This window comes from Homalodisca vitripennis, chromosome 2 (genome assembly GCF_021130785.1).
Source record: "Homalodisca vitripennis isolate AUS2020 chromosome 2, UT_GWSS_2.1, whole genome shotgun sequence".
Lineage (NCBI taxonomy): Eukaryota > Metazoa > Arthropoda > Insecta > Hemiptera > Cicadellidae > Homalodisca > Homalodisca vitripennis.
The window spans coordinates 20,324,828-20,350,787 of NC_060208.1; the positions used below are offsets into that span (position 1 = coordinate 20,324,828).

At 32.9% G+C, this 25,960-nt stretch overlaps 2 protein-coding genes across 2 annotated transcripts in view; one reads left to right on the plus strand and one right to left on the minus strand.

Moving 5' to 3' along the window:
- Positions 1 to 78: 78 nt before the first annotated feature.
- Positions 79 to 15,080, minus strand: LOC124353637 (60S ribosomal protein L18). The gene is made up of 5 exons (XM_046803568.1): positions 14,963 to 15,080; positions 14,768 to 14,854; positions 5,951 to 6,157; positions 1,364 to 1,487; positions 79 to 276 (listed from the first exon to the last, which is right to left on the minus strand). Exons 1-5 carry the CDS (start codon positions 14,963 to 14,965, stop codon positions 131 to 133), a joined length of 567 nt encoding a protein of 188 aa, XP_046659524.1. The 5' UTR covers positions 14,966 to 15,080; the 3' UTR covers positions 79 to 130.
- Positions 15,081 to 23,200: 8,120 nt separating this feature from the next.
- The window catches only part of LOC124353638 (tubulin polymerization-promoting protein homolog), a 66,508-nt gene continuing 63,748 nt past the window's right edge, over positions 23,201 to 25,960 (plus strand). Inside the window, exon 1 of the mRNA XM_046803569.1 lies at positions 23,201 to 23,270. The gene's annotated coding sequence lies outside the window, so the exon portion shown is untranslated. The remainder of the gene's footprint in view (positions 23,271 to 25,960) is intronic.

Here is a 25,960-nt window from a genome sequence, read left to right on the forward strand (position 1 = left end):
GAGGTTATACTACAGTACTAAAATCAAAGATATTCTAATTTATTTTATAGAAAACCCAGGTGAAAAGAAACACTCATATTGTTTAGACATTTAATAATAAAATGTTTGAAAGAAATAAAACAGTAAAGAATCACTTCTTGTAGCCGCAGCTGCGCCTTCGTCCTCTGGCACGCTCGAACTTACGGCCCTTGGAGCGGACATAGGGCTTAGTGTGACTGTGTGGCACACCAGGGGCGGGGCCAAAGTGACGCACAGCTTCTCGGGCATTACGGCGACCTGACACAACAAAATCATCTTCTAAATACGAAATAGTTTAAAAAGTTGCTGTTAATCAAGTAGACAAGTTAAATTAGAATTAAGCCTTTTTTGGTCAACAACACTTAAAAATTGTAAGTATACATGTAACCATCTTTTTATTGAGGTAGAAATAGGCTACTATTTTGAACGAGTTTAGCTCAAGTTTTAAATCTAAAAAAAGAAACTAATGAGGATCAATCATGTGTGAGATTATTTTCTGTCATATAGACATCTTTGCTGAGCCTATTTCAGCTTCAATAAACTTATGTACTGTTTTTCAAAAATATTTGTAGTAGGCTACTAATATTAAAAAGAATTGGAGTAAGGCTGAACCCTGGGAAAGTCCTTCCATCAGAGATAAATTTTAGCCAATTGTGGAAAGAAAAATTGTATTGTATTCCCTCCATACCCAACCACAATGAGACGATGATAGGATGTCGCCACAGCATTAACCAGTATTCGAGTACGGTGCAAACTTAACTGGACCAAATCTAGACTTATTATCTCACATCATCGTTGATGAAGGGCAGCAACATCCTACATAGTTGTGGTACAAGAGGGATGGCTACAGCGTAAACAGTACAGAACACGGATATTTAAACAACTTCCCTCACAAGAAGCGGTGTCAGATTAATCAATGGTCTCATTGACAGCTTTGAATGTTAAAGACAATCAAAAGCAAGATTAAAAGATCTTTTAGTGTCTGAGGCTTTTTACTTTGTGGAAATGTACGTTACACCACTGGGACCACTAGCTATTGTCTGACTGAAACTGATTTTCATGAATGAATGGAAGATGCATATGTGAAGTAATTTATTGTATGTATGACTAAGGGATGCATGAGTTTTGATTGTGTAGCATAAGATGAGGATTACTATCCAAGTTTATGAAACCAAATCACATTCGTGAATGCAATGTTCATTGTTTAAAGGAATACAAATATGTCGTGTATAGATTTTGCTTTAAATTTAGTGAGTTTCTCTCATCACAACCAACTCTTGTTTGATAACACATACTGTTTTAGCTAATGACATAGTTAAACAAGTGTATGTACAAGACGACTCACCTTGCATGAGGACAGTGTTCTTGCCAGTGGGTGCACGCAGTGCCAGCTGGTCGAATGTGATGATCTCACCACCAGCCTTGATGATGCGGGCCCGAGCACGCTCTGTCACTCGCAGTGCGCACACCTGACAAACATAACAGATGAGTTATTTATATAAACAACTAAGTTTATATAAATACCATAAAAAAGGTGTTGCTGTTCATTTGTAGGGTATCCGCAAAAACTGTCAATTAGATTTATACGTGAAATTTCTCAAAGCAAACTTAGAAAAGAAGAAATTTTGTATTCTCTTTGAAAAATCTCTAGATTTTAACCCTTTGAGGACAGCAGAAAATCAGCAAAATACAACAAGATTTTAGGTTCAAGACAAAACAACTTTCCTTTTTACAAAAAAAAAAAAAAAGAAAACACTTATCTGTCATATTTTGATGTAAAATGTGTCTTGGTTAAATTTGCATCAAATAATTTTTTTGAGTTTTATGAAAAAACAAACATGCTAAAATATCTGACTGTAGTTTTTTAAAGGCGCAAAACAAACTAATCTAACAAAAACCTTTACTCAATTCGTACGTTTTTATTTAATTTTCGTCAAATACCTGTCACGGTTACTTAAATACGATTTAACACGTTCAATGCGGTTGCGGTAGATCTACTGCACGGCTGCTCGCGCCAGGCGCGCATGACGTAGATCTACTGCACAGCGCCATTGTCTAGAAACCCAGTCAGTGTGCTCTCAGCACTCGTCGTGTATGGTTGTCCGTTTTGCCGCTCGTGGGGATATACTTTTCCCGCGTTTTTGTGGTCGCCGTTCTCAGTTAGCGTTTTGTGGTTAGTTTTTAGACTACTTCAAATTTTACCGTTTTTGTTGTGTGTTTAGTGTTATTCTTATAATACAATAGACATGGATTTGCCTCCTGGAACTAGTGGAATCCAGAATAGACGTCAGTTTGTGGCTAATAGTGATTCTGATTATGAAGACGACCCTGGTGTCCCTGGTTATGCTCCGGACCTCGACGATGAACAATACGAGACTGATGAGTCAGAGGTCGAAGACCCAGACTATGACGTAAGACCACCACAATGGAGTCCTCAAACTATAGGTATGAAAGATGTACCGTTTACAAAAGAGGAAAAGTTTTTAGTCCCTTTGCCTAATGAGATTACCCCAATCAATTTTTTCTTGTTGCTGGTGGATGTGATTTTTTTTGGAGGGCATTGTGGCTACTACGAATAGATACGCGTTGGAGTTATTCTGTGGACCTACTACAACCCCAGGCTCACGAATCCATAAATGGAAAGACATTACCGTGGAGGATCTCAAATGTTTTATTGGCCTATTGCTGCACATGGGAATATTACAATTACCCCGAATACAAGACTATTGGAAAACTTGTAAGCTGTTTTCAACGTGCTTCCCCAAATTCATGGCCAGGGACAAATTCATGCTTATTTTGCGATGCATTAATTTTGAAAGGTACCCTAACCCAAACAACAGAGCTTCTAAAGTACAGTTTCTAATTGACTACTTCAACAATAAAATGGACTCAATTTATTATCCTTAAAAAAAGTTGTGCATTGACGAGGGAATGGTTTTATGGAGGGGACGGTTGTACTTTAGGCAATATATAAAAGGGAAACGCCATAAGTACGGCATCAAACTGTACAGTTTGTGTGACCCCCATGGCCTAATACTTCGTTTTTTTATGTATTGCGGAGTTTTAGATGATTACGGTGGTAAGGGGCATGCAGACAATGTTGTATTGAAGCTGATGCAAGGGAAACTCAATTGTGGCCACAGTTTATTTATGGATAATTATTATAATAGTTTTTACTCTTGCCTCAAGCCTGCTCCGTAGGAATACATATTGCACTGGAACTCTTCGGCTGGACAGAAAATACGTATCTCCTGAAGTCAAATCGGCAACCTTGAAAAAGGGTGAAACCATCGCCCGCTACGCCGAAAGTGTTGTTGTCGCCAAATGGAAAGACAAACGCGTTGTCTCTTACATATCCACTGAATTTGAAAATGACATGGTGAATTCAATTAATCGAGGTGGTTTTGGAGAGACTAAAACCACTACCAATTGTTCAATACAACCATTTTATGAAAGGCGTGGACCGCAGTGACCAAATGATGTCATATTATCCTTGCGAAAGGAAAACACTGCGGTGGTATAAAAAGATTTTTGTCCACGTAATTCAGATGATGTTAGTGAATGCACACTATCTCTATAACGAAAGTTCGCACATCAAGTGGAGAAAACAAAATGCCATTGTACGACTTCCGTCTGGAGGTTATTGACAAGCTACTCCCGGACGTTCCCGAGCCTCCTCGACCTCTGAAGCGCCGCCGCGTCCCCCATGTACCCTCACGGATTACAGAAAAAGTGGCTTGTGGAAAGAGAAGTAAAACAAAAGAGGTGCAGAGTTTGCTATGCAAATGGCAGAAAGAAATACGTGATGTGGCAGTGTTTAGAATGTGATGGACAGCCTGGGTTGTGTGTCCCACATTGTTTTGACCAATTCCATGACTAATGAAGCGTACCTTGGGGAGGATGGTTGGGTTGTAAATAGTAGTTTTTAGTGTTTTTTTATCAATATATTTTTAGTTATACTAAGTGATTTGTTCCCAGTATTATTATAAACAATCATTAGTGGTCTGTTTTTCAAAAACAATAATAAGGAAAACGGTGCGCGCTTCGAAGAGAGACTGGCCCCAGGAGCGTGTGCGGTAGATCTACTGCACGTTTTCAAAATGGCGAAATTCGGCTCTTTTGGTGTTTGATGACCTTTCTGTACCAACCCGTGTCACAACAACTAAATTGGTAAGTGAATACTAATAAAAAAAAATTAGCCTCTATCAACATACATTACTTAATTTTTAGCAGCGAACGTGTTAAACAAATTTCTGTACCACAGACCTAACTATCTTAACTAATAACTTTCAAGATTTATTTAAATAATCAAACATATTAAAATTTGTATAACAAGAGATACAAACTAAAATTATTTTTTTTTTTTAACTTGGGAAACACTTTTTTATTGTTCCTTATGTACATAGAAACAAACATACCCTATTTCAAAAAGTAAGTATCTGTATAACTAGTTTTGATTTTCTTTTACATTTGGTATTTGTGTATTGTTCCACAAAATAATCCACAACTTTTCTAAAATAAACATGATGAAATGAATTTTTGTATTTTTGTGTTGGAGTAAAATAGGATATGACATCATATTTATTTAGATGATAAAATCTATTGAAAATTTTCAAATTAATATTTCATTAAAAAAATTTAAAATACAATTTAAACTTTGTACGCCTTGATAAAAAATAGTAATTATTTATCTTAATACATTTGTATTCATCTTTTCATTGTTCCCTTTGTAAGCAGCAGCAAGTGTAACTTACAAAGTTTAAAAAAAAGTAACTATCTGTAATATTGAATTGTATTTTTTCTTACATATTACTGCAAAATATTGAAAATTTTCACTCACATAAAAGTTCCCTCACATTTGGAAAACGGTTTTTAACAGCTGTACAAAATCAAATACAGATATGGCCGATCTTATCGGCTCTTGGCACTGAAAGGTTAATACTCCCTAACACCTCAGGATACCAAAAAATCAGCAAGATTTAATTTATGTAAAGAAACTGTAGCCTAATAGAGACAATGGGGATCGTTAAAACAATCAACGGTTCAAAAGACACTAATATGATGATACTGCGAAAGCAACTAATAAAAGTGCATTAAGCAGACTTACTACCAGTTCCATAAATAACATTTTTAATGAGAGAAATGTTTGAAAGAATATGGGAATAGTTTGATAATTTCACAATTACAATAGAACTATAACAATATTTCTATTTGGTATATACCATCAGGGGTTCTGATTCTAAAATAGAAAGCGATATAAGAACAAATCTCTCTATTCCTCCATATTTGATACCATGGATTAGGGTATCTTTCTCTTTAAAAAAATAAGAATTAGCTGACTGGAAAAAATGTGTTCAATAAATGGATGAAACTGAAGAATAGACTTTCTATTTTGTGATTTTATCATAAAGTTGGGTTTAGTGAATAATACTAATACTAATGAGTACTAGTGAGTAATGTTATATCAAATACAGGAATTTCAAAGTAAAATAATACATTTTTGTGGTTTGTTAGATTTTCTATAAACTAATAATAATATTATTGAGTAATTAACATTAAATAACCAACAATTAAAAGAAGCTTTGTTTGACTGAGCAGCTTGGTTGGATACTGTACTTCTATGGTAAGTTGTAACTTTGACTGAATCCGTGATTTTAATTTATTTCAGTCTAATATCTAACACATGATGAATTATTATTAACTTCAAAATGAATTAAAAAATATTTTTATTTCAAATCAAATAAATTCTTAAATTTTTCTGAATAAAATAATGTAAACATATGTTTTATGTAATACTGTATAATATGTAGTAAATCTCAAAAGACTATAAGCTACTGTGTGAAATTTGAGAGGCAGCTTAACACCCTCACTACAAAACGAGTAATGTACTAATTGGGATAGTATCAGTGTACGTTCGCAACAAAATACTTACAGTCAGCTTGGGAACTTCCCAGATGCGCTGGTCGTCTGTGACTGTTCCCACGATGACAGCGATACGTCCCTCTCGGCCAGGCTTCTTCATGAATCGCACAATCCGCGCAAGGGAGATTGGTGGCCGATTGATCTTGGACATAAACAGCCGCTTCAAGATGATCTTGTTGAACTTGGCCTCTGTCCTACGTGCCAAGAACCTGTACAGCTGTAACAGGCACATGTCGTGATTTACACTTGTTAGTACAGGGACTAGATTATTTTTTTAATTAAAAAACTTACAGACGTTATGTTTAATAATTTTAAATCTAGCCTAATCACAAAATATTTCAAGCTAGTCAGTGTACAGTGTTTCAACAATTCCTCAAAGATAAACAATGTGAAATTCATACGGAGAGATACAGCATAGTACTATCCATCTGATGTAATTAAATTAAAATGTTTATAGACCTAGCAAGTATGAAACTATTACTTGTATGTTTGTTTTACAATTTGTACATATTTCTACGTAATACAAATATCCATCTGATGTAATTAAATTAAAATGTTTATAGACCTAGCAAGTATGAAACTATTACTTGTATGTTTGTTTTACAATTGAAGAGCTCTTTTCCAAAAACTGCTAAGTCCATTTTTTTTATAAATTGAGTTGTTTATCACTACATTATTAAACATTCACAGCTCTACTATGCATTATAATAATTCTTTCCTAAACCCTCTTAGTCCACATTTATTTTAATAAAAGAAAAACAGATTTTTTTCCAAAACTTAATCTAGGTCCCTCAGAGGTTTTTTCCAAAACTCACCATGTCCAGAAGCATGCGCAATACAGGACAACAGCTGACTGACTCAAGCTATTATGTGGTATAACAGTAATAAACATAACCTCACTTGTTGATGTTTTAAGCTGCCAGTGTGTTGCATTTATGTTTCCAGTTTTGAAGTATATTCTTTTAAAAACTTTAGTATGAGTGATTTTGATTTAGAAGGGCTTATAAGCCCTCAAGTTTTGTGCTTCCAGGACGAGGTAGAAGAAGATTTAGAGATGAAAATAACTGGAGAAAACTAAAAGGAAGATTGCCAGAAACAGCTCACAAGCTAAAGATGAACCTCACATTAGCTGCAAACATAATTCACAATGAGATAAAATCATGCAAGGTAAGCTTATTAAATAAAGAGGACATCACCCGATTTCCATAGCAAACTGTATTCTAATCGGTCTAAAGTTGAACAGGACAATTTTCTTATGAAATATATTATGAATTGTGGAGCCAAAACGCCATAGGCCTAGAAAGGCAAATGATCCTAGACCTAGGCTACTTACTCAATACGTTGTAAGAAAGAAATCTGGGCAAATGTTGCGGGTATGTGCTCAAAGCTTTTCTTCCATGACCAGTATAAGTAGATTTCGCCCTAAATGGTATATCAAAACACCTTAGTGCTGTTGGCACAGATAGGAAAGAAAAAAAGAGGAGGGACACGTCAAAAATTAAAAGATACTGATACAACATCCTCCATCATAGAATACATAAAAACTTTAAAATGTCGAGAAAGCCATTATGGAAGATGTAAGAGTGTTTCGGGTGTATATGGCCCCAGATTTATCGGTTAAAACAATGTGGCGGCTGTGGAAAGAAATAAGGCGAAAAGAGTCCTTGCCTGTAACATCGTACAGCAAATTTTATGATATTTTTCAGAAAAAATTCAATATAGGATTTGGGAATCCTAAAGCAGAATGTATGTTCTTTTTGCGAAGAAAATAAAATTAAAAATGAAGTGTTCAAAATCTCCAGCCGAAAAAGCCAACTTAATGGGTCAGTATAGACTTCATAAATTGCGAGCAAAAAAATTTTATGAAAATTTTGAAAATTAATGAAGAAGGAGTCCTAAAGGTTGCATTCGACATGCAACAAAATCAGCCATTGCCTATGATAAGAGTAACCGAAACATTTTATGCTCGTCAGATATGGTTATATAACCTAACCTTTATTGTTCATGAAGAGATCCAAGATAAAAATAACACATTTATCTATTCATGGACTGAAGACCAGTCTGGAAGAGGATCAAATGAAGTTGCTTCTGCTCTTCATAATTTTTTGTCTCACTTAGAGGATAAATATCAGGAGACAGTCCATGAAGGTTCTGGTCCCCAAAATTCTTCGGCTGTTTTCAGATGCAGCGTCAAGTCAGAATAAAAATTCGACAATGGTGGGGATTACTTCTTGATTATGTAACAAAGGAGTAAGATCTTTAAAAAAATAGAACATGTTTTCCCTATAAGAGGCCATAGTTTCATGCCCCCAGATCGTGTGTTTGGAAGAATAGAAAAGAAATACCGGAGTAAGGAAAAAATAATTCTCTCCGCAGCAATACCACGATATTTTGCAGGAACATGGCACTCTAAAACTTTTAGGTAGAGACTGGAAGGTATTAAATTTGAAAAAGATTGCAGATACCATTTTTAAAACACAAATGCCTTTTTCAATGAGAGAACAGCGTGTTTTCAAATATGAAAAGGGAGAAAGCTGTATATTTGTTAAAAATAGCTATACTGGAGATTACAGTAAGCATGAAATCAAAAAGAAGAATTTCTTAAAAAACTGGACTTCACTCTACAGGCTGGTCAATGTTTGTAAATGAAAGCAATCACATCAGTGAAAAAAAAGAAAAAGGATGTGCAAGAACTTTTGAAATTTGTTCAATTATCTGAAGAGGACCAGCAATACTACGGTAAAGCACTTGAAGACGTAGTTTCAGATGTGGCAGTGCAAGATCATTCCGAAGTAGTTTATGACGAACAGGAACCTTTTCTGTAAAGTCTTTGACAATGAAATATTATATTGTAAAAGCTTAGTTTAATTTTTTTTTAATAAATCCTGTTAATGTTAAAATGTGAACATATGTTATTACTGGGGAACACCTAATGTAGTATTAAAACATTTTTTCCAAATACTTCTAAGTCCCACGTTTTTTTTTCCAAACATTACTAAGTCCTTGGACTTAGCTGTGTTTGGAAAAAAGCCTTCTCAAAAATTGACTTCATTCATTTAAATTTAAAAAAATCAGCGTTTTCAAATATTTTAAATAAGTAAGTACTTCTTTTAACTTAATATGGTGTGTAGTAATCTGATAAATGAGCGGGTTGTTTCAAAAAAACGGGTTTTCCTGAAAAATTACCTTTTTGGACTTAGCAGGTTTTGGAAAAGTGCTCTTCAATTTGTACATAATTTCTACGCATTGTAGCTAAGTTTATGACCGCTAGCATTACGCAATATAAAATGCTAAATGACAAGACCACCTCGCCACATGAGATTCCCCATTTACTCACATGAGATCAGCACCGTTCAGTCTTAACTTAGTTTTTGTGTTCTATGAATAATGGGAACCCTCAGATGAGCTACTGCAGGTGGCAGATAACACTGATAAACGCAAATAATGAAACGCACAATACATAAATAATAATACTTCCATTCTCAGTAAATATTTACTTTTCTTAACTATTTAACATTATTTGTTGACTTTTCAAATTAAAATTCTTAGAAAACAAACTATTAAGATAACAGAAAACAATTACATTGTAGAAAGCCCTAAAAATAAAAATTCCTTGAAAAAAGGACCAATAGTCGAATGGATGGTATATTTTTTATTATTTTATAAAAGAAAACACACAATAAATTATCCAATACTTTTAATATTTTCACACGAGGCCTTTTGACATCGAAGATGATGCCATCATCAGGTGTGAATCAACAAATCGAAATAGTATAAATATTTTACAGTTTAAAACAATTATCAGCTGAGTAAAACTTAATACAAGATTTATATAGTTAAAAATAAATTAAAATAAATATTGATATATGTATAAAAGTTTTGGTCAAAAAGAATTTACTTATATTTTAAAGAAACTTTGAATCAGTCCAAAATCATTGTTTAAAATTTAATTTATATTTTTTTTATGTATAATGTTTCATAAGCACAAGTTCTTCTTTTTTATGGACTTGTTTAAATAATGTGAAATTTTTAGAGGTGCGATTTGTTTCAAATGCATGTTTGGCAATAGCTGATTTTTCAGTTTGTCCGTATTTATAATATATTTTGTGTTCTTTAAATCTTTTTTTTTAGTGGTTCTTTTTATCTGGCCAATGTAAATCTCATCACAATCTTCACAGTTAGTTTTGTAAATTCAGTTTTAGACCTCAATTTCGTGTGAAAATACATAACTTTCATTACTTTGGCTTGAGTTGCTCCGTTATACTGTTGAAACAATGGCTGTAAGTTCAAGTGGATTACAAACTAATGACATTAGTGCCTACTAGATGACGATTTAACATCCAGTGATGAAAGGACCGATTTACCTCCTCTACCTGATCAAGGCCCAGATATAAAAGTAGCAATGTGTATATTTTATTTTTTAGTTTATTGAAGTAGAAATATTACAAAAAAAAGGAAATAACTTACGATACACACCTTTATGACAAATAAAACAAATATAATATGACACATCAACAGCTTTAAAAAATGTAGCCAACATTTAATTAATTTTGGTTTAAAAAGAACAAAATATTTGTTTTCCTCTACATATAGAGTAAATCAATGTAGAGTTAAATAATGCCTAATCATAAAAAACATCTATTACCCTATTTTTTTTCAAAATAAGAAGTTAGTTTACAAAATACCACACTGTATTTGTACTGAACATCTAAATACAACCAAATTGAGACATTAGCACTTTTTTAATGAGACCAGAAAGGGTTTAACATAGTAACAATCAATAAAATATAAAATTCCAAAAGACTGATTACTAATCCTTGAGAGCTAAAAATATTACAAACTCACCTAAGTAACCATATTATTTTACATAACAGGAGGGCAATGGCGTACACCTTATTTGAAATAGACACACAATTTATGTACGAAGTAAAACAATACCTCGTCTTGTCTGTCTACTCTAACACAGTATTAATTTTCTTTAAAAGTGTACTCACAACACTAACTTGTGTATTCAATAGGCTACACAGCAAAACTTCTCATCATTAAAATCTTAACACTCTACTTCTAACTAGCACCACAAAAGAGAATGAAAAGAGTCTGCTCCTGAAATTAACTAACTATGCAACAAAATCAACATTGAGTTACCCAAAGAAGTTGGGCACTGGCTAAAAAAACCGAAATAACAAGAGGAAAAACAATGAATAAACATCACCTTAGAGGTAGGCTGTGGCCAAAATAATGAGAAGAAGAGCACTCAAAACTCTTAAATTTTGCCCAACAGACCTCTTCTACCCACTTTTTGCCATGTACATTTTTGAACGTTGATTACCTTGTAATTTCCTTCTTTTAGGCTATACAACTACTCCCCGGCCTTATCCGGGCTTCAGTATATTAAGGGGAAACCACCACCACTATAGAAAATCATGATTACTAAATCATCGATATTTATGACTATCTAAATTTACTGAAAACAAAATGTCAAACCAAATTAAATAATAGGTATTTTAAATAACAACATGGTTTTACTGGCTTTATATCGTAAAAATTAATATATTAACAATAAATAGGCATACGTTTATAAAAAACAATGATACGATTAATTACTTTAGACTATTTTCAAGGAATTATTAGTTCAAAAAATGTGTTTGACTCCTTGTGAGTGTGTACAAACAATAAACGTTTGCCACCATTGTACTTGTGGCCATTACTCAAATACCAATCACATGATTAGATTAGTTTGGAAAAATAATGTACAAATGAATCAAGTTAGACTGCAATATAATAAGCGCCCACCAAGACAACCATGATTATCAATTATAAACATTAATGTTATCAAATACAACACTAGAACTCTAAATATATTAAATAAATTATTGTCAGCTTTTTATATTTAATTTACTTACTGACTAAGCTAGTAATATAAGCAAAGACAATGGCATGAACATGCAATTATTGTCTCAAAATGTATTTTTAAACATTGAACAGTGTTTTAAATGGTTACAAGATAATGAATTTGCTCCTTTAAATCTGAAGTATCCTGTTTGTAGTGAGGAGATGAACTAGAATTAAAGGTGGTAATCAAAGTGTTTTGCGCTGCAAGAAGTCAGAACATGCGTTGCAAAAAATGCTTATAATAAATGTTTATAATAATTAAATACAGTCTGATAATTTCGACATAAAAATGTGTCCGCTTATTGTACTCGGGTAGGGTACGATAAGCGGACCCGGTTTTTTATATCGAAGAATGTAGTCATCGATACCTAATATTCGCATCTCAAATCCTAGACTATCAATCGATATAAAAGTATCTAGGCTATAGTCCTCAATAACAATCATATGTATTAAAATAAAATATAAATTTAATATTCAGTGATCAAACAACTTATTATAACTAAAATTAGGAAAACTTAAGACAATCATATTTGCTCCTCTCACAGTTACAGTTGTTTCTTTCCCACAAATTTCACATACATGTTTTTCGGTATGAGTCCTACATGTTGAAGAACATGTCTTACCATCTTTCAATGCATTGTCATATAGTTTTCTAAAATTTACAGGCATTTTTAATAATCAAATGTTAGGCTAGTTTTATAAAATTGAAATAGTACATTACGAGTATTATTTAAAAGTGTTTACAGGTGTTGATATAGATTATTTAAGTTAATTGTTCAAAATAATTAATCAGTATTGATTGATTATATCGATGGTTATGATTAAGTAATATCGTTTGCCAGTTTCGATATAAAAAAACCGGGTCCGCTTATCGTACCCTACCCATTGTATACTACCACCCGTATTAAAATATATTTACGGCTATTTGTGATTTGCATCCCCTAAAACCATAAATATATTTGATAAGGAGGATCAGAATTTTTTTGATTAACGTAACGACTTCAGCCGTTAACCTCACTGACACACAAAATTGTTGTGGTTTTAGGTAGCTTAACATGGTTAACCCTTTTAACCCCAGCCATTTTTCCATGGACTTGCCAGAAAGCCCATGGCGATAATGGACCGTAGTGCAGAATTGAGGGAAAATTCATCTAGTTTTCTTATTTTTGAAGATAATTTTTTAGGTTTTTGTTTTAAATTGTTCACAAATAAGTGTACTCTTAGATGTAATAGTTAAAAAGTACTTTTACAGAATGATTTGTTTTTTTTAGCGTATTTATACATAAAATGTTTTTTATTTTTTTTTATTTTTTATAGTTTGGACATACATAAACGGTAGAAAAAAAAATTGTAGCCCCTGAAAAATGAAGCAATTTTGTTGTACACATATTTCTTACTACACACACAAAATTTTAAGAACTTTCCTTGATAAATGCAGGAGATATATCCAATTAATTGTATTGCTGCATAAGCACTTCTTCATATATTTCCACATACACGTCAGTAGAAGTATACAGATATGTTTACTTGTTTTTGCACTTTTGAAATAATAACAATTGTAAAATAACACAAACTGATTGTAATGGTTTGTAAGACTAAAACTTGTTTAATTTTTCAAAAAAGTAAAAGAAATAATATTTACAATATATACATTTTATGGTACTTTGGGAATGGGGTCAGATTCCGTTATATGCCCCCAACGCTTAAAACCTTTTTTCAATGAAATTAGAACGTTATAAAACGATGTAGTTGAGTAACAGAACTAACATTCCATTAATCAACAAGCATTTCCAGGTATTGTGATCGGTATTTTTGTCGCTGTTATCTTATCTTTCTCGAGAATCCCGATTACGGCAGGCCGCGCGGCGGGACTCTGCAATCACTTATCTACTAGACCGCTCGACTTTGACCTCTGTCTGAGGATGGGGAGGGGTTTGCGATAAGACAATTCCTGTTTTATATTGACGAAATATTGTTCTACGCTAATCTAGTAATCAGTAGAAGCAAAATGTCAAATAACGATTCATGTATGGGTGTGGTCCGTATAATCCCAAAGTACCAGTGTTTATCAGAGTGTTTTCACTCACTGGTAACTTTTCTCTACGATGTTTACTCATGTTTTTTTTACTAATAATACAATAAATCACACGAAAAACAACCGCTTTCAATCACGCAAACTAATTGAGGTTAGGCTATAAGTCAGCATACAACAATGCAACTGAAGTCGTCTGACAACGGACATCGACAAATAAACTACGCTCAATGACGACGAAATACGATGCCAATTGGAAGGTTTATTGTTTTTGCATGTAGCCCGTTTCTTCACCGACTACTATACCGAAACTGATGGCATTTGGACATATTATTAGCCAGCTACATTAAATTCTCGAGACGTCCGGTATATCGGACGTTGGGCATTTTAGCTAGACCACCTCTGTCCGATATGTCGGACGCCGGGGCTAAAAGGGTTAAAGTAAACATTTATCCAAAAGGGCTAACACTAATGTAGCCTATTTGGATATCAGTGTGGGACAGCACCGAGCAACCCAAAATGCAATGAACAAAAAAATTATCTGGCAACTCTGGTATACAATTTAACTGGTACCAAACAGGCAAAACCAAAATAACCATGTAACTTTGAACATATGCCTTCTTCTTGTTCTAAATAGTAGCTAAATCAATTTATACGAATCTGGAACACATCCAATTACAAAATATTTAAACATAAAACATTTCAGCCAAATGTTCTCGGCATTGTCCTATCCTACATAGGCAAGCCACATTCAAGTTAACCTTAAAATTTGTTGCGGAGCATCAAGTGCGGCATAAATTCCTATGCTTATATCACACCCTAGTATTATTGTTATTAAAAACATTATACGAAATTAAAATAAATGTATTTGGAGAATCGCAAAGCAAATAAATTAATAATTACCTTAACGAGCAGGGCCAGGTACACATCGTCAGACTTCGGTTCGGTTCTACGAACCTTCCGATCATATTTGTGATTTATGTCGATACCCTATAAAAACAAATGAATTAATATGGCATTGCAGTTTTAGTTAAATACAATCATTTGACTTCGATTAAAAACGATATAATAATTAGAAATATCAGAGAATACACTCACCATTTTTGCCTCTTATCCCGGAAGAAATGATCGAATACAACAGCAAGACTGCCAACCAAATCAACGAGAAAAATAAAACGGAAGTCACAGTTGATTCTCTAGCCAGGCTCTGGAGAAATGGGAAAACACTTCATAGTATATTAAATTATATTACTCGAGAGTAAACCAATCTGTTACTACAGTTTAGTTACTTTTAATCATTAAATATTAACTTTTTACACTCAAATACGTTTTGACTAACTGAAATGGATTGAGAAGTAAATAATTACATTATAGAAGCCCTTTTCTTATTGGAAATTACTTATAAATATATAAATAAACACTCCAATAATTTAGTTTTTTATTTCTGTGAAGCCTTTCGTGATCAAGGAACACGTCATCACACCCACATAACTCTAGTAGGCTGAAATAAGTAAATAAATTTTAATAATCTATTATGATACCATGTGTTCAATAGCTTACATGAGTCAAGATAAGTACATACGTTGTCTATAATATGCAGCTTTTAGGGCTGCAGCTCTTCTTCCAGATCATGATAGTGGATTCAATCCTGTAGAATGTTACAAAATTAGAATTTTAATTTAATAAAACGGATATTTTCTTATGATCGAATGAAAAAGATTAGCCCATATTATGTTAAACTGCAATATATGATTAGCTATGTTAGTAATTATGAAATTCTATAATCATAAATATTATCTAACTCACGCTGTAGAAAATTAAACTGGGTTTCGGTTACGCAGTTGCAGGATTTACAGAAAGCCTGAATGCCACCAAAGCTTAAAAAAATCACTCCTACCCACATATTAGTATGAAATCTTTTCAACAAAAACCATTCCCTCCAAAGAAATTTCACACCACCCGCACTGTTTCTGTTAGATTTGGAATCTAAAATTTATGTCTGCAGTCAAATACATTCCAATATGTTATCCATATGTTTGGGATGAAAATTCATTCTTCTTTGGAGAGGTCAGTGGTTTATATGAGTATATTATAAAGCAGATCAGTTAGAAATGACCCCTGAGGCATAACAAGATTTCTAAGAAGGCTCTCTCTTTATGGCCCAGAAAGACAATGAACTTTTTGTCACTCAACGTAGAATTGAATTAAGAACAGGGGATGGGTCAAGATTATTAGATTCGTAAAGAAGGCCTTTCCTATAGACAGTAGCCACTATATGGTCGAAAGAGGCGATTTTCAAACCGTGCGATCTAGCGGCGCTAATTTCTTTTTTGTGTGTTTCACACTTAATGCTAAGCGAATGCTGAAAACAGCTAAAATTCCAAAAGAACATTAAAAAATGTTCCTCTGGTTTTTGACGTATTTTGGTTAATTGGTGCCGCCATAGTGATATAGCAGCACTCATTTGTTTTAAAATATTTCGCACATTAATACAAAAAAGCTGAAAATAGCCTATGAAACTGAAGTAAACGCAAAAAAATTTCAATAGGTTTTTGCCTATTTTGGTTAATGCGCAATAAATAACGTAACACTATAGCGACACCCACTTTGTTTTTTTAATATTTTGTATTTTAATGCTAAAAAACGCTGAAAATAGCTGATTAAGATAAAAAATTCCCAAAAAACTATCATGCTAGTTTAAAATTATTTATTGAAAGGATCGCCGTTGTAGCCTTTATACGGCTTTGTTTTTTAAACGTACTACAGCTTTCAAGTAGCTTATAAGCCAAAATTAAAGTATTATTGGACGGTAGTTTTCAACTTGATCTGACTCTGTCGGCCTGGCCTCTAGACTAGGATTATCTAAAGACTTTAGAAGATGTAGTTAGCAAAGTGTAAGCACTTTGTAGTATTTAATTATCAAACTTCTTATTTTATTTTATGATGAGAATAAAACTGAGGGTCCCTAGGTCTTTGTCCGTCATTCTTTCTCTCCCCACTTTCTTCAGGTTGTGGAGCAGAAGCTCGGCAGTGTTACATATTTAATTGTATCATTAAACTCGCTGTAAAGATCTTCACATTCACTACTCCATTCACAGAGGTATTCTTTTTAAACCCCTCTTCGATTGTCCTTTTAGCTGCTGAGAAGATTAACTTTGTGAATAGATCATAGTGCTTTGTAATATAAAGAATGAACCTGATATTTTGCTCGAGACTTGAAAAAAAAGATTCCCAGCCAAAACCCTTGCTGAAATTTTGTCTCTTGGCCACGGAAAGTATTAGACTAAGGGAATTTGGATTACAACCAAAATCATAACAATCTGTGTTGGGCCTGTGATTCACGCTCTTATCTCATGTCACACTACTTTGTAACACCTAGAATGATTACATCGCGAAGCTTATGCAACAATGACTACGTATAGACGCTTTTGATCATTATTAGCTTACTAAATATATGTAAACAATGTAAAAGTGTTAATAAATGAAAGAATACAGAAGATAATTTAAAAATTATTAGTTTGTAAGTAGAATTGTTAATGAGTAGGTTAAAAATGTTGTATACAATTCCTCAAGAGAGGATACGGGATAATACAGTGTTGGAAGAAAATTACTTGGGAGGAAAGGGGGTACTTCAAGGTACTTGGTTTTGCTAACATCTGAATAAAGATTATAGAGATGTTTACTAATCCTACTTGATCATGTATTAATGTTTGCTGGAAGCCAATCGCGTGCCTCCATGAACTGTAATGGGTTTATTGGCACGGGTAGTATAAGAGTAACTTATGAGACATTACGATTTTTTTGTAGTGTGCTTGTGATAGTTATATTGAGAGTTAAAACTAGCGCCTGCGTGGGATTTTGCGTAAGTGGGCACTTTTATTGCGTTTTTCAGTATCACATAAAAAAAAACAAGACCCGTAACAGTAACTAAGGGGCTCTGTTGGGTGAAGGAATCTTAAAATAATTTGAGAATATAAGTAGTATTTGAAGATTTTGGAAAGAAATATATTAAAGTTCAGTTAACTGTGTTCAGTCCTAGAATAAAAATTCAAAATAAATTTGAAATTTACAAAGAATAAAGCTGGTTTTCAATAATAACTTACCGATATAACAATTTTGGTGCATTATTACGTAAACTTATATTAATCCATTTATATGGTACAGTTTTTAGTTTTGAGAAGAAACTGTTTTAAATAACTTGCAACAATTAAAATTAGAAGCCGAAGGTTTCTCCCAGACTTGAACATTGAAGTGAAATTCAATTGGTCAAAATTGTGTGTGTGTGTGTGTGTGTGTGTGTGTGTGTGCGCGCGCGCGCGCGCCCGCGTGTTTTAATCCAGACTCATATATATGACTCATACCAGAGATGTATATATATCTAGTCCTGTATTAAAAAATCTTATATTTTAGACTAGTAAAGGAATTTAAAATGTCTGGGAAATACAATTATTTCGTTGAATATGCTAATTAATATGCTCCTTGTATTTTTATACAAGTTGTATTTTTTTTAAGTTTTCTAAGACCGATCAGATACAATTTTTAAACTGCTGGTTTACAAATCTTATACCGTAGTTTGTTGTATATTGTAATTTCCTTTAAAAATCATCATGTGTTAATCAATTAATTATAGAATACTTATTAATATGGCTGTAGTTGGATCCAGCAACAAAAAACTACAGTGTGGAAATATATTCAACAAATTTAGTAAATAACATACTGCACAAACTATTGCAAGAAAATAAATAATAATTTAATTATATAATAATCTTGAAGTAAGCATTTGTAAGCAATAGAAAAATATGCATTCAAAAACATGTTATCCTTTTTCTTTAATATCAATAAGTGTAAGTGCACTTACTAGGATTCTAGTGTTATTAGAGTTAGGGAGCGAAATAAACATAAATTTTGTCCTCAATGTTTAGGACTATTTTACTGCACAGGTCTAATTGTGTTTTGGTAATCATAAACTACGTTTTACAGAATTCAATTTTAATATGACATTTTGTCCACAATATAAGATTCTCAATTACTTCCTGTATAACATCACAAGAGACATCGTACACAAAAAGAAATTTTTGAAACACAAATACCTAATGGTAAAATACTTACTATTAAAAGAAAATGTTTTTTTTTCGAAAGACCTAAACTTTTCAAATTGAATATAAGATGTCTTAAATGTGAAACAAATCGATTAGGGTTAAAATGTATTTTATGTCGTCTTGTACCCACCGGCAATATGATATTACCTGTCACACGAAGAAGAACTATTTCAGTGATGTGGTTAGATTGGAAACAAGATGTTTTTAGGACTATGACAATGAACTACTGTAATATTTTCCAAGATAAAGGCAATATGCTGATAGGTCTGAAATCATTAGGATTTGATCTAGATGAAATGTTTAAAATTATGAAAAGTTTGTTGTTTTACGTTTTTAAAGAACACTATTCCAAAATAATAATTCAAATTGTTATTGACAATTCAGGTGCTTATCAGTTAAAGAGCCATGTCTTGATCCAGAGGTTACATAGTCTTGTTCCTTGTTCTTCTAATGTGGATGTTGGAGTAGACTTACTCGATATAAGCTTTCTCACCACCTTCACTCGCCTAAGTGCCGAAAAAATTCAACAATGAACAGTTTGCAGGATGGCCCATTATCTACAGGATGTGTCGACGAGTCAGGGTGTGGCACGTCGCAGTTTTACAGTTTTTATCTTCAATATTTATAACAGACATTAAGAGTTCAACGACCGTGAACGATTGCTATTGAGATAATATCTTCCATTTGTCTGATCTCTGTTTGATTTTACTGCCATTTACAGCAGATGTCTTGCGCAATTTACGGCTTCGATAAGTGTTCTTTTACACGCGTTAAAAACGTCGCGCAGGAAGCGTTAAAACTGGACGTTGATGCAAACCTTTTACTATGCGTTAACATGGAGATGAGTACTTTTATGCAGTACTTTGGAAATTTGGAACGATGAGTTTTTTGTGAATCTAGACATTATGCAAATAGTTGATTGTCGCTTAGCCATGAAATATTATATTTATTCTTCAATAACAATATTTATCGTTTTCTTACATCAGAGCAAACATTCATTACGATATATTGTTTGATTGTGTTTCCGCCAACCCAATGTTCGACTTACTGCATTTGATTGAGTCAAATAATTATGTCCAAGTCGATTCAAAATGTGTTCGATTGTACCATTTAAATTTGTTCACATTACGAAAATATTTATTGTATTTGTGATATTTAATAAGTTTGTTGTGTTTATTTCAATCCAATGTTCCTTTAGGTTTCACATCAATCCAAAAGGCAGGTCCTCACACAAAAATATTATTAGGGTATCAGGACTTTTAACCATATTTGGCATTGAAGTGCTGATCCTAGATTAAAGGAAATGTTGCATTTTCTAGACAAAATGTAAAGTACTTTAAAATGAACAATTATTTTTTTTATTTTTATAATATTTTTATTTATTAGAGCTGAAAGTGAAATTATACTAAAAGTTCGCATTTTTCTGAATTCCAATTTTTCCAAAAAGACAATTTAGAAATTATACATTGATTTCACAAAAGCGGCAAACTACGTTTTTATTATGATATTATATTTATTTGTTCAATAACTCTGACACAAAATCGCTTAAACCTTTTTAACACTTTTCGATACATTTTAATAAGAAATGGAAGAAAAATCAGAAATTAAAGGGCATGAACAAAGTTGTTGATAAATTAATATCCTCTTCGGTGTAACTCATTAGACTTAGTATCAGTTTCTAGAGCGTATGCTGTAATACCAAATTTTCCCACTTATATCTTTCGCCCACTTGCAAAGTTCTGGAAAAACGATACACACTATACATTTGAATAACTGTTATTGGCCTACGACTTTAGTCGATTTGCGTTTGTTAGTACGGTCTAATTATGTGAATGTTGATTTAAGCTCCAGTTAACCTTTCTCTTAGTGCAGCGTCTGGAATCCAGTCACAGACCTGACTCCTGGAATCTAGTATTATGTTCTTCTGAAGAGATCAAAACACGAAGAAGCTCAAAACGAACTCTTAGCATCGTATCAACATCAGAGACACCTAGACTATAAAATATAGTGTAATGTAGGTGAAGAGGTGATCTCATTGTCTCATTAAGTGCACAACTGAACGCACTACTACGATGGCTCCTAAGCACAAAGTACTTATATTGATAAATAAATCAGCACAGTGTGCAGCTTAGTTTAGTATTCTTATTCACGCTTTAAAAAACGCACGTTAGAAATATTAACAACTGAGGGTTGCTAGAAATGTGTTACCAATACGTTTGTATTGAGATGATTCCTTTTTATGCAGTATTTAGAAATTTTTCGATGTGACGGTTTTTGTTGGTCTAGTTTATAGTCGAGTTGCGTTAATTAGTACGGTTTAGTTAGGCAGGATTTCCTGTTAAAATTAATTACAAACTTGTAAATCCCAGCTTTTTGGAAAATAAACGCTGACAAGTTTTTTTTTTTATTACACTGATGTAAATACAGTAAAATTATGTTCCTTTAAGGGAAGAGTTTGCGGTGGCCCTAAAGTAAAAATAGTATTGTGTTCCAATCAAAGCGCTTGTTTTACAAATGCAGGAACGTAACACCTACTTGGCTCACGGAATAAACTAATCTAAAAATACATTAGCAAAGTATTAAACTATATTTTACTACAGTTTTTTTACAAATTTTACCATCACTAATACTACTTTTATGAGAAGAAATAATTATTAAATTAAATGTTACTGTTCATAATTATTGTTGCGTTTAAAGAACAACAACAATTTGAACAACTACATTTTGGTTTTATATAACTCATCCAAACAAACAGCCCACGGACTCAGAGATAAAACAAGCCCTTTTGTGTTGACAAAAGGGCTTGTTTTGGATAGACTTTAGATGGATTTGGCTGATATAACGAGGGACTATGGTTTCTTCTTCATCTTTTTGTAAACACATCCTCTCTCAAATTTGCATAATTAATTATTAGGGACCTGATAGGGCCTTATTGAAGACGTGTCATTATCTGTAAGTCTGTGCATTAACTCTTGACAAGAAAAGTCCTAGAAACATGAAAGATAGTACATGTCATAAGTTCCTCTAAGCCCAAGGAAGAAACGTTTGTTTTTCAATTTTTAATCCAAAAGATTAAACCTCAGTTCCCGTCTGTGCTATAACTATTAATAGAAAGGTATAGAGGCTTCAAACAGCATATAGGTTTCTTTTCCTTCAAGGAAGAACCCTATTGATTTTGAGGTCAGCAGGTCATAGGGCAGCCCGTCTGTCTGTCTACCTGTCTGGGCGTTATCTCTTGATGGAAAAGTCATTGAGACTTAAAACTTGGTACATAAAGTCTTCGTGGTCCAAGGAAAACCCTTATTGATTTTAAGTTCAAAATGTGAAATTGGATCCCCCGTTACTTCGTTGTATCATTTTATTTGATCAAAGAAGTATCCATTTTTCTTGTAATGTCTATACCGGAAACAAAGAATTTGAAGAAGGACATTTCAAACGGAATTTAAATGACTTGCCTTTTTCTTCTAGTTCTTATTGCTTACGAATTCGTGAAAGTTAATTCGGACGATAAGTAGAAACAAATTGGAAGGAAATGCGAGGACCATAAAAACAAAAACATTGAAGGTGACAAAAATATATGGACATTAATTATTCAAGATTTTGTTTTGATTCATACCTACCACTTCTGCGTGAGAGATAATACACATTCAAGTTTTAAAAGAAGGCACTACACAAATACCTGTACAATGAGATGTCACGGTTGTGCAAGAATGTATTTAAGAGTTTGATATTACTAACTTGACGTCTCTATGTACTGTATTCGTTCCTTGAAGAGCGTTTCGTTACTCCTTGGTAAATAAAATTCAGATTTAGCAACAACTACGGGAGAACGTACAACTTGAACGATGAGGATTTAATGATTGATTTTGGTTTCGTCAATGATTGGTAAACCTGTAATGGATGTCTTAATGAAAGTTGGATTTTGACTAATAATTAGAGGAATTAATGGCAAGGAAATATTGTTTTTTTTAATAACTGTAAAATGTTAGACTACGCCCTAAATACGAAAAAGTATTTTTGAGGTGAAGTATACGAGTACAGTAGCAAGACGAGGTCAATTCCTTCCTTTATGCACAACAAAAGTAAAGAGGGACCCAGATCTCCCTGCTGCAAAGAGCGGATAACCACTTAACAACCCTCGCTGCCGCTTCTGCGGCGCGTCACAGCGAGATGATAATGACAATCAGCTGATGAAGCTTGCGCACGCGCGCCACGGCCCGCACTTTTGCACGTCAGTCGCACAGCTTCTCTCGTCGCGTACAGTAGTGTCCCCATACTCGGCTGGACGGTCTCCAGGAGCTACGAAGGTAGGAGAACGCTTGTTTACATTTCCTCTCTTAAATAAATCCTAACAGAGCACAGACTGCCAATTTTGTTTTACTCTTAGGATAAATCGGTTTAATCCACAGAGCGCGTTAAACTTCATCTGAAAGGATGTTGAGTCGAGAGAAGCATCTGTGGTATTGATTCCTGGCGGATCAACACTAGCTGCCGGATACTTGAAAGGCCTAACTGCTCTCTTCTTCCTCTTCCGGGATTTGCACAATTGGGCGAAGATGTTCCACAAGAAGGAACATAGATTTTGAACTTTCGGAATATTTTATTAATAAACTATATCTTATAAGTTTTGCGATATTCTTTCAAACCACTAAACAATGGACTTGATGAGAGAACCAAAATTTGTTCTTTTATTAACAATGAAGAATCTTAGAGCATTGAAACGTTTTTATATCACTGGTAAATAAATATACATTATATAATATTTATTACTTTATAATTTGTATTTATTTGTATTTTTTTTTATTTATATTTGGAAAATTTGTATTTATTTACTTTTATTTAACAGTTAATTTAGATACTAGGTACGTTCCATTTTAATTAAATTATTTTTTAAGTAGCCTCCTATGTTGTGTTCCTTATTAACTTTACCATTTTTCTGACCCAACAGGTCGGGACGAATGTTAACAATCCCAAAGTGGATGTCTCATAAAGTGATCAATTTTTTTCGAAGCACGAGTTTAAAGTTTAGAAATATCTTTAGAACGAAATATAGTGGTAGCACATCCATATCATTCTCAGCTATGGATCGTTAAGTTATGTATATACTTCATTATTGGGTTTCAGTAAAATTATTACTTGTTTACCTTTAATCCTAAATGCACCATTTGTTATTAAAATGTTTGGTGAATATAACTTGTTATACTGTTGTAGTTCTGAGATAATTTAAAGATAATTTTTTTGTCATCTCGGGTGTGTTTTCATAATATTTATGAACGTATCGTTTATTGTAATAACAATCAATATCTTTATTGCAGTCGTAACTCGGTGTGTACATTGCATTGCAAACGTCATCGTCTTCGTTTCGCAATCTCGGTTACAAGTATATGTAGCATGATATTACTCAGACCCAGTGATGTATATATAATATTATTTCGGGGGGGGGGGGGTAACACACTGGGTGGTTTAGGATGCACAAAACACTTTCTAAAAATATGGCCTCGGGAATCTTCCTCTGGGAAATTGTTGAGCTATAAGACCTCATAAACGTGTTCTAACTTAAAACAAACTACTGGGTGTGGTTTTTTTTTAAAGTTTAAAAGATTTGGGGGGGGGGATTTTCTTAAGCCTGTTATTTCTTTGTGAACAGAGTAAAATTATATTGACTCCAGAATTTAAAATCTAGTTTTGAGATATTTTGGAGTTGTAAATTTTATTTACAAACCCTGGAGAAATGGCTGATTAACTAATAAACGAAATTGGTAATCATTTATAATTAACTGGATTTTCAGTTTCGTTCTTACAAACTTTTGATTAAAGATAAATCTACACCGAAGAAATAATTTAAGAATTTAATTCAGGAACCCCAAAATTTTGTAATGCTGTGTTCGTTTACCAGCAGATATTAGTGTTAATATTCACAACAAAAGTAAAAATTATGCGCCCTTCCTGTTTTCCTTATGTTTTTCAATAGATAAGTTAAACTGTGCTACAATAGCTGTCCTAGATGTAATATAATGTAGTTAATATGTATAGTACACGAATGTACAAGGGCTCTTAATCTAATTTACACAAATATTTTTTTTAAATATTGAAGCAAGTTTAATATATTTTGAATAAATTTATGCTCTTACGCGACGATATTTTATAGGTCTATTCTTCTTCCGTGAACATCGCTTCAAAACATTGATATCGCTATTAATACGATTAATCAATATATTAGGACCTACAGCCCACACAACTAAGATAGAAATATCTCAAGATTATAATTAATTATGTTAATAATATTCAGACCCGGTGTTAACCGTAGGGCTTCTCTATTTCTATTTCTTACGGCAGATCATAACTTAAAAAAAATAAACTTGGTTGAATTTTGGTTTTACTATGCAAGGAGAGAAATAGGGCTTAACATTATAATATTGGTTTCAATGATAAAACCTGTTAAAAAGGTTTAAATAAAGAACCAAAAAAATTAATACAAACATTTTAAATTATATTACTTTAATTGTATACCTACATCTTGTTTATTGTTCCTTATGTACATAGGAAGTAAGTTCCAAGAAAGTAAGTATCTATCTGCAAAAAACTAAGTTTTTACTAATGATGTTTGGTATTTGTGTAGTGATTTACAAAATAATTTACAACTTTTTTTTTTAAATATAAACATAACGAGATTATTTTTGTTGGATTGTGTAGGATGGAAAATAAGCTACAACTTGTAATATTTATTTGAATTATAAATTTTTTTTGACATTTTCAAATTAAATAATTACCAATTTGTAATGTTTAAACAATTTTAAAATACATACAATTTATTTTTATTATAATACATTTGTATGCATATTTTTCACTGTTCCCTAGATTAATAGAAACAAGTATAACTTACCAAGTTTCAAAAAAGTAACCATCTGTAATATTTAGTTTTGATTTTTCTTATATTATGTTAGTGCAAAATGTTAAAAACCTGCACTTGCATATAAGTTGTCTCTCATATTTAGCA

Excerpts from the sequence above, each read along its gene's own strand:
- LOC124353637 (XM_046803568.1), bottom strand. Across the intron at positions 6,158-14,767 it reads ACCTGGCCCTGCTCGTTAAG|CTGTACAGGTTCTTGGCACG; the intron begins GTAATTATTAAT and ends TGCCTGTTACAG. Across the intron at positions 1,488-5,950 it reads GGGAAGTTCCCAAGCTGACT|GTGTGCGCACTGCGAGTGAC; the intron begins GTAAGTATTTTG and ends TATGTTTGTCAG.